Raw genomic sequence first — 9987 nt, forward strand, 5'->3', positions numbered from 1 at the left:
GATTGACAGGAGGTTAATCAGGGCCTTTCCTCAGAGGTGATGTTTTGATGCTGATCTTTGTTACACACGATAATAAGCTGAGAATCTTTATGAATTTGACTGACGGACAGACAAAACCAGACACACCACCAGGGCTGTGAAGTCAGTTCAGAAAATAATTATCAGTTATGAAAAATGAAAAATGAAATTAAGTGTTAGCTGCAGCCCTGGTCTGGAACTATACCAACTTCAAGTCTGTTTACAATTAGTCATAAGGTAAAGGAGTTGGACTGAAAATATGTTTCTTCTGTTAGAAATTGTTGATTTCGCTGAAGACGTCAACAAAGTCAAGCCTGAGCAAAGTTTGGACGCCACACCAGTCCAAACTCCCCAAAAGAATCAGTTTACCATTATAAATAATAAAGAAAATCCGCAGATGTTCGCTTCTGAATACAAACAAACAAACAGATTTTTGGTATTTTTGTTGAACCAATTACATGAACAACTGGTCTATTACCAGAACTGTACACATGAATTTTCTTTTTAATTAATCAACAAATTGATTTATCATCAATAGTTACATCTATTTAAATGTATCTTTAAATTATTTCAGGCTCAGTATTTATTCTCACAATCCTCACAATCTGATCCAAAATGCATTATCTTGTCAAACTCACCTATAAATATTACATTAAAAAATACATACAGTAAAGAAGAAACCTTTTATTCTGGTATGTTAAACTATTAAGGTTTTGATTCAGGATCATTACAAAAAGCTGGTAATAAATGTATCATTATTAGACAGTACTGCTGTGAGAACTCATGACTGATTGTGGTTTTGTTGATGTGTATCAGACACAGTTACAAGATGCTGAGTGATTCTGAGGCTGCAGAGCTGCTCTCCTTCCTGACCCCCAGTACGCGTCCTGATGTCAAAGGTCGGGCCACAGAGTACATCCTGGGACTGTCTGGACACAGGTGGGAGGATGATGTAATTAGTTTCTGTTTACAGAAAAAAGTTCTCAGCTCAGATAGAGACGCTAAGGTGGTCCTGACATGAATCACATCACACTCTGGTGCTTCATTTTAGTGCTGTTCATGTTAATCAGCTCTGGGAAGTTTAGGATCTTACCAGCTAACTAAGAAAACGATTTGTGTGTTTTCACACCATAGATGACGATCAGGCAGAAAAAGAAAGAGGCTTCAGATCTTACAAGATACTCTGCACGCTATCGGTAACAGTGTAATAGTAATTATCGGTGAAGTAGGTGGAGGCTGTCTCACTTTCTGTCATGTATCATGCTCTGAGACCCCCCTGTTCATTCCTCTGCTAATCTCCTCCACAATTGAGGCTCCAATTCAAAATACAAATTACTATAATCCTTGTTATTTTCAGGCCTGTATTTACACAAACCAGTGTCAAACTATCCAGTAGCAGCAGAGTAGCAGGGCAGCCTCTGAGGAAGGAGGTTGTGAAATATTCTGGTTGTTGCCTAAACGGTATCCTGTATTCCTTAGCCACAGAGCACCAGTTTAAAACCAGTCCACCACATAGAAAGACTTGTTTTATGTGACGTCTTGCTTCCTCTGTAGCACTGAGGACTGATGCAGCACAGATATCTGGAAGATAACTTGTGGTTGGTCCAGCTCATTCCTCCAGTGTTATGGCTGAAGGAATAACACAGTTTTTACACATTGGCAGAGGTAGCTAACTACCTGTTTGCTCTCACAATAAGACATTTCCCTTTTTGTTTGTTTTCAGGGATGGGTGTCGCTTCCTCCGCTCTAAACCTGACATAATTGTTGCCCTGTTTGCGCTGACCTCTGATCCTTCTATCGCCATAGTCAAGGACTGCTACTTCATCCTCATCAACCTGTCAGCTGACGAGACTCTGCACAAGGTGATCAATGGGGAGCAGCCTGAAGGAACGCTCTACAAAATAAAAGAACAATACAGCCCTTAAAGATTTTGTGTGTTCAGTTTTTCAAAGACAAACACATCAGAGGTGCATGTTCTTGGTTCTCTCAGGTTTTGGTGACAGATGTCAAAGTTCTTCCAGTGTTGTTAAAAAACCTACTGGATCCAGAGCATCCGTTCTCTGATCAGATCTCCACCATCCTGTCAAACCTGACTCGCCATGAGAAGACCTGCAAGACTGTGTTCAAGGTGGGCTCCGTCTGTGAAGGCTGATGTGTTCGGTTTAGCTTTGGTGTGGATATAATTACTGGAATTAAGGTGACATTAATGGCATTACTTGCAGAAAGATTAAAAGAAACGGAAGTAAAAATACGTAAAACCTTTCCTAACTACCTTCTCATCATGGCAGCATCTTATTGTCTCTTGTCCTGACAACTGTAATCCCTTGGATTCTTGTTTATGCCAAGATGTTGCACTACATCACATATTTTTTTTTTTAAATGTTGTTCCCATACTACTCTGTTCTGTCCTCACTACACTTGCTTCTTGTAAATCTTAGGACTAAATTGTTCTAGTTGCTTAAACTGCTCAAAATGCTGGACCTTAACTGATGAAACACTTCTTTGCTGTTTCAGATCCTGCAGGAGGAGAAGGTCAGTCTGGCTCAGCTGGTGGACATCTTCTGTACTGAAGGTTACAACAAGAAGGCTAAACTCCACTACCTGGGTCCTCTACTGTCCAACCTGACACAGCTGCCTGAGGCCAGGAACTACATAATGGACAAAGAAAGGTGAAGGCACTGACTAGAGCTGACGGCCAGCTGTTTTCTGTTTGTTTGTTTTTTCAGCAGCAGTTAGTCACATATGCACAGGTGCGAAAGCAGACAGAGCTCCACAAAGGGCTTTTCCATATTTCATATAAAAACCTTTTCAGGTTCAACCGGTGCTCTGCACCATGTCCAGCATATCTTTCATCTGTATTAATACATGCTGATTTGAATTCATAAGTGAATTCACACTAACAACAACATCTAGTAAGAAGCTGAGTGTAAAATGCTGAGCTAGTCAAGCATAGCCAGACTCAGTTCAAATCTATGACGCTCAGATGACTTGTATCCTGCCCAAATTATTTGATTGGCTTGATTGTTTTGTAACCGCTCTAGAGGGTTGCGGATGGCCTATCCCAGCTGTCATTGGGCGAGAGGCAGGGTACATCCTGGACACGTCGCCAGTGGGGCTAAGACAGAGAAACGGACAACCATTCACATTCACTCAGAGAACCCACACAGACACAGGGAGAACGAGCAAACTCCACACAGAAAGGCCACAGTCGGCTGATGATTTCTAACCCAGAACCACCACATCACTGTGCCGCCCCAGCAAATATTTGCTGGAGCATAATCAGTTCCTAATGGAGCTACTCCAGACCAACGTTTCAGTGGTGAAAGTCTGACTGCTTTTCAGGATAAAACTAGACACCTCTCACCCTCAGGGGACACCATTTTGGAACTGGCAACCAGTTTCGATACTTACATGTTACACTTGTTTACACAAAATGTTTATTTTTCACCGTACTGCTCTCAGATAGAAAAAAATCAGTATGTTAATTACATCATTTTACTTTGAGTCTGATTGAGTCTGTCATGATTCAGTACTGCAAAATGCAGAAGTCAGATGTCAGACTTGCCATTTTTGCTTCGAAACAATGTTACTGTGTCAAAATCCACGTGGGTGTATCATCTGAATTGAGACACACTGCTGGTTTATTTCACTTTTGATTAAATGAAGAAAATCTAACATGAAAAGTTACAAAATGGTCAAGATTGACCAGCTGCACCGTCAGCAAATGATGGATTAAGCATTGCTTGACCACTGGTTGACGCTGGATATCGTAATCTGTGTAAAAATGTACTGGTGGGCGCCCCAGTAGCTCACCTGGTAGAGTGTAGGTTTGATGCCAGCCTGCCCCCTTTGCTGCACGTTGATTTGTAGTACTTTACATCCATCACACAGCAACAAGTATCTGGTGTAAACCTGTGGCTTCACATCTCCAGTTTCTTGAAAAATATCAAAATTAAGAGGTTAAATTATTAGTAATATTTTTTTTCACAGATGGACTTAACCCAGGGTCTAAACCCCCTCGGAGTGAATTCAGTGAATTCAATCAGCATGTACCATTGATGCTTATGTGTGTGTTTCAGGTGTGTAGTCCAGAGGTTGTTGCCCTTCACTCAGCACCAGTCAGTGACGAGGAGGGGTGGGGTCATAGGCACCCTGCGCAACTGTTGCTTTGACCACGGTGAGACATTTTCATTTACTAATAAACTGAATTATACTAGATGTAAATGATTAATGGGTGTCCCACCACAATTACCTCCAGTTTAGATTTGATTAAATAGAATAAAATAGAATATTTCCTGATGCTGCAGATAAAAAAAAAGAAGCTTTCAGAAAAAGGATTAGCGTCTAAAATAGGAAGACAAACATAGATTAATTTTGGCGTGATTTTCCCCGTAGGGTAGTAAAGGATTGTCGACTGTTTTTGTCTAATTAACGTTCTGCACAGCTTTGAGTTGTTTGGTTCACAATAACACAGAGCAAATTTGAGTTAATGTGTGTCAAAAATAACTGAGCCCTTTTCCAGCATACTGATCGATCTCTACCTGCATGCAAGACTTGCTGTAGCAACGATATTGTGGAGGGGGCGTGGTGCATCAGCTGCAGGAGAGAGGTGTGGAGAGGGCTCAGGATGAGCAGCACCAGGTGAGAGTGAAGGCCATTCACAACCAAGAGACACAGGCACACACGGATGTCGGCAGGAAGAGAACTGGAGAGAGAACGCCTGCGAACGACATTGTGAAATGTGTGTGTAGGGTTGTGACATAAATAAAGAAAGTAAAAGTCATCGCTGTCCGAGTGAGTACCTGTTGAAAGAACCCAATGTGGCGTGCTCTGATGCCACTGTGGGTTCTTTCAACAGGTACTCACTCGGACAGCGATGACTTTTACTTTATCTCTTGGTTGTGACTGGCCTTCCTTTCAGGTCCAACACGCTACTGTGTTAAAAGGGGAGAGTGATTAGTCTAACAGGATGCAGGTGTGCCAATCACTCTCACCTGGTGCTGCTCTCCTGAGCCCTCTCCACACCTCTCTCCTGCAGCTGATCCACCACGCCCCCTCCACAGATATGTAGTTAAATTTTCGAAGAGGCAAATGTCCTGATTTGGAGTCTGTACATATAACTACTGTAGACAACTCCTTAACACAAAAAAACAAGTTAGTGACCTCCAGCTGTCTGACTGAAATCAGATCCTGCTGAGATCAGTGTCAACACTGAACCATCCAGTCATCTGATCCAGACCTCTGCTTGCTCTGTCCAGCTCATCATGAGTGGTTGCTGAGCGACGCTGTGGACATCCTGCCCTTCCTTCTGCTGCCGCTGGCTGGTCCAGAAGAACTGACAGAGGAAGAAAATGAAGGTGAGTGTTCATAACCAATAAATTATCTTTATATTCTTATATTTTAAAGAATTGGGTAAACATCCAGAGAATGGACATAAAGATAGTGGACTCTTATAAGTACCTGAGCGTTCGCATGAACACTGGACTGGACTCTACCTGCTGAGGACACCTGAGATCCTTCTATGACTCATCATAGCATCTGTCATCTACTACGGAGTGGTCTACTGGAGCAGCAACATCTCAGTAGCAGACAAAAAGAGACTGAACAGACTGGTGAAGAAGGACATACTTTTCTATAGCTTCTGATCGCTTGGATTGTCTTATCTAAGCTTGATATTAAGATGAGATAAGATAGGTTGTATTCCTCTGTGAGGTAGAGCTCCAGTGTTCAGGAGAAACTGTATAGGGTAGTCTTGAACTGTTGAGAGGAGGTTAGATCACTGGTTCTGACTCAAACAGAAGCTGATATGATGTTCAGGTCTGCCCGTGGACCTGCAGTACCTCCCAGACGACAAGAAGAGAGAGGACGACCCCGACATCAGAAAGATGCTGCTGGAAACACTCTTACTGGTAGGCGACTGCAAACAAACACAGACCTATTGTATATACTTGTGTTCTTATGTTGAGCTCTTCACTGTTTCCTTCTCGTGTAGCTGACAGCGACGAAAGCCGGCCGACAGACACTAAACGATAAGAACGTTTACCCGATCATGAGAGAGTTTCACCGCTGGGAGAAGGACGCCCACGTCACAGCAGCCTGTGAGAAATTGGTCCAGGTAGGAAAGATCTGCACGTGTTCAGAGGTAGAACACAAAGGGTTACGGTTAGTACTAACGGGGCAGCTGTGTCAATTTCAGAGTTAGACCGGTGGTTTTAATGTTGTGGCTGATTGGTGTATATAAAATTGTAATTCACTGGATTGTGGAAACCTTGGATGGAGTATAAGACGCAGATCAGTTTGGATTCAACAGTTGGTGGAAGGCCCTGGTTCCTGGTTTAGGTTGAATTTAACCGTTTTTCATTTGTGTGTGTTTTATCTTAAAAACACGTTTCAATAAAACAAAAGAGAATTAGAAATGTGTTGCATATTGTAGAAAAATAACATTTCGAACACAGTGCAGCCGTGTTTCTTCTTTCCAGATCTGCCTTGTCGACCCCAGTTGACTTCACATCACCCCAGTGGAAGATCGGCTCAAATTAAAGTGAATAAAAAATATCCTTCATCACTACAGGTACTGATAGGAGACGAGCCGGAGCAGGGGATGGAGAACCTGATGGAGGTGGAGATCCCTGAGGACGTGGAGGAGAAACTAAAGGAGGGAGATGCCAAAGAACAGGAGGAGCTGGCGAAAGAGCAGGAGAAGATGAGACAAGAGGAGGAGGAGGAGGAGAAGAAGAAGAAGATTGAGGCAGAACAGACAGACAGCGAACAAGAGAGAGGACTGATACAATAAAACTAGTTTTAGACATTTCTGCCTTCACAGACTCTCTGTTTAAGTGACTTTTTGTTTTGTTAGACAGATTGACCGAAAGAAACGGTACACTCTGACATTTGGGAGGCTGCATCCGTGATTCAACTTTAAACCCAACTATAAGTATAAAAGTATAAAATTCATCAGCTTCAAGATTTTATTTTTATTCTTATCTCACCACACACTCACTTGCCAGTTCATTAGATACACAAGTAAAAACAAACACATTCTGATATTACAGTTCTGCACTAAATCTTATCCTTATGGAGGTCCTGGTATTCAGCATTAGTTTAAAATAACTGAGTAAGTTGCTGATTTAACTTTGTTTTCATTTTGGAAGCTGTGGTTTATATTAGACCTGAATACATAGGAGGCATATTCCTATTATTTTGACAACTCCATTGTAGTCAGTGGGCAAGGCTAAATAACAGAAACACTTTAGTGTTTAATTCAGTCCAGTTTAACAGCACCACAAACTACATCCTCTAATATGATCATCCAGCTGAGTTACCACCTTTCTGACACTCGTCCATTTTAGATATGTCATTCTGACTGATGATGATGATTTCACTTAGTTTCTCATAATAAAGTTACCAGAGTTGCCAGTCATAAGATGAGTAAGCATGTTTGCCAGCTGTTTACCAAAATATATTGAAGTTGAAGCTATACAATAAATATGGACTCTCTTATCTGCAGAGCTGCATGTTTCTCGTCTGTGGTCCTGGCCTCTGCTCTTTCTTATGAGTTGATAATTGATAAAACTGCCACTACTGCTCAACCACCTGATTAAATGGTAGGCCATGTAAATTACGATCAGTAGCTAATGTTTCATGGCCTTCAAGGTTCTGTTGAGAAGAAAACTCAGGAAATATTTATGTGTTTAAAACCATGATTGATGGAGAAAAAAGATCAAACCCATAGATTAATGCAAGATGAATGTATCTGTTTTAACCACAGGAACAATATTAACTATGTTAAGTTCCTTTTAATTATGCGGGTTATTTTTTATTTTGCCTCGTTTTAGACTGGTGAACAGACAGCACCAAACATAAATGAAAACCTTGAGTGTTTATATTATTGTTATTTCTAATTCATACTAGTTTGTGCATATTTTTAACATTAATTCCCTATTTATCCAAAAAGCACTTAAAAAAAATGGACTTGTAGAGTTTTTGAGAAGACAAGCCAGTTGCATTTTTTAAACGCTTTTTGGATATACCATGACTGATTTTTAGACACTTTGTAATATGGTATATCAATTATTTTAGACAGTTCTGTGTTCTCAGAGACAAATAAATGTTTGGCAACATGATTTTCTTTCTCTAATGTATGTCAAAACAATGTTTGCGTAGTATTACGCACCCACAGACAATTTAGTCACCGTCAGTCTTTGTGACTGTGTAATGAATTTAGTTTTTTAGTTTGCCTGAAATAAAAGCGACTACAATGTGTTGTTGAAGTCAAACAGGTTTAGTGTTATCTTTAAGAAAACAGTGGTTTGAATTCAGACATGGGGTCTCATTATGGCCAAACACATTAATAAGAAAGTAAAGAGACACAAGTAATAACACTGTGAGGAAGGAATTGTACGTCCGAAGTACTCTTCATGAATCTATAGCAAGGTATAATCACCCATGAGTGAGTTACATGTTCATCTTTGATTACCGATTTCGAAAAAGAACAAAACCATACCATAAAAGAATAAACCTATGAATTATAATCTGCACAAATGCATTAAAACTTCCTGATGTAAGCCGTGATAAAAGCGGGGTTTTGTGAAAATTGCATACCACCGAAGCACTTCAACCTTACGGTGCCATCTAAATGCAAAGCATGTTGCAGTGAGCACAGAAACCCCTGAAGCTATTAGCAGCAGTCCCAGTCCGAGTACAGACAAAACATACTTTTTGGGCGTCCATGCAAACTAGATTCAACTTTATTGCCATTACACATGTACAGGTACAGAGCAACGAAATGCAGTTTAGCATCTAACCAGAAGTGCAATAGGCAGTAAGTGCACGTGGCATAAATTATTATTATGATTAATCATATTCTGCGTAGCTAAAGTGTCTGCCCAGGACATACTGCAAGGACAAAAGGCATCAAACCTGGTAACTTGGTAGAAGTCCTAGCATGTCACTTTGCCAAGGTGTCAATGGAAGTACTCACCAACGGTAAACTCAGTGGTGGTTTGTTTTCTTGTATGAAGATGTCTGTCACCTCCGTGACAGGCTAATGCCTCCATATTCATCCGTGTTGATGAATATGGAGGCATTAGCAGACTGCAGTTGATCTTCAAAATGCAAGATTCAGTCATTGAATTGTGGATCTGCTTGTGGAAGGAACAGGGTAAATAAACATTTTTTCTTTTATCCTGGTGGTAGATTGCCCTGGAAGACAAAAACATTTATTGTATCCATGAGCGTGTTCGCATACAGGGTGATCAGTAAGGGATGACACAGTTTACATGTTTCACTAGAGTTAGACTGAAAAACCAGTTTAACAGAACAGATTAACATATGTTGAGCTGAAGGTTGGTATGTGAAATGTGATGGGGATTGTGACATTAGAATCAGAAATGTAGAGGATAAAACCTGCAGAGCTCATTATTTTACTTTAAATCAAAGGGACAGGAACTGGAACTCTTGGGAACTTGATAGAGAATACCAGTGTAAAATAAAACATGCTTTCTCACCTTTATCTTCATAGTACTATTTAGCTGTAACATTTAAAATATGTCTGCCATTTTGAGACCTCCTCAACCTTAAAGAAAACCAGATATTTCAGTAATAATTTGTTGTTCTGTCTGTCCACATGACCTCCATTATGTATATGAACAAGCACTGCTGCAGTAAATCACTCCCATCAGATAGCCATAATAAGTAGATGAACTGGTTGAGGAAAATAACGCACATCTTGAAAAGTCTGTTAAATAATAGATGAAATTTATTTGACATTTATTTTATATTCATAAGAATGTAAATGTTTTTGACGTGATATTCCCCCCTCCCAGATTTGACACTGTGCTTGTATACTGTATTAAATTTCACACAATAAGACATATCAGTCTCAGGACAGCAGAGGGAGCCACAATCTTAAGAATGGAAAAACAAAGCTCATCTTAAGAAGCAAACCACTTCTGCAGAACATCAGAGGGA

The 9987-nt window shown here is 40.5% G+C and overlaps 1 protein-coding gene and 1 long non-coding RNA gene across 3 annotated transcripts; one reads left to right on the forward strand and one right to left on the reverse strand.

Annotated features, from left to right (window-relative positions):
• Positions 1-808: 808 nt before the first annotated feature.
• Positions 809-5277, reverse strand: LOC311487260. Of its 2 annotated transcripts, XR_014699024.1 has the most exons (4): positions 4885-5277; positions 4560-4738; positions 3832-3953; positions 809-947 (listed from the first exon to the last, which is right to left on the reverse strand). It is a non-coding gene; the product is annotated as an uncharacterized lncRNA (long non-coding RNA). The 2 variants fall into 2 exon arrangements; XR_014699025.1 differs by having other exon boundaries at positions 4560-5277.
• Positions 848-9360, forward strand: hgh1 (HGH1 homolog; the record flags this gene model as incomplete). Its single annotated transcript, XM_084543462.1, has 9 exons — positions 848-957; positions 1742-1880; positions 2009-2146; positions 2533-2687; positions 4098-4195; positions 5277-5375; positions 5836-5927; positions 6011-6133; positions 6590-9360. 9 exons carry the CDS (start codon positions 848-850, stop codon positions 6809-6811), a joined length of 1176 nt encoding a protein of 391 aa, XP_084399588.1. The 3' UTR covers positions 6812-9360.
• Positions 9361-9987: the final 627 nt, after the last annotated feature.

This window comes from Chelon labrosus (genome assembly GCF_963514085.1).
Source record: "Chelon labrosus genome assembly, chromosome: 4".
Lineage (NCBI taxonomy): Eukaryota > Metazoa > Chordata > Actinopteri > Mugiliformes > Mugilidae > Chelon > Chelon labrosus.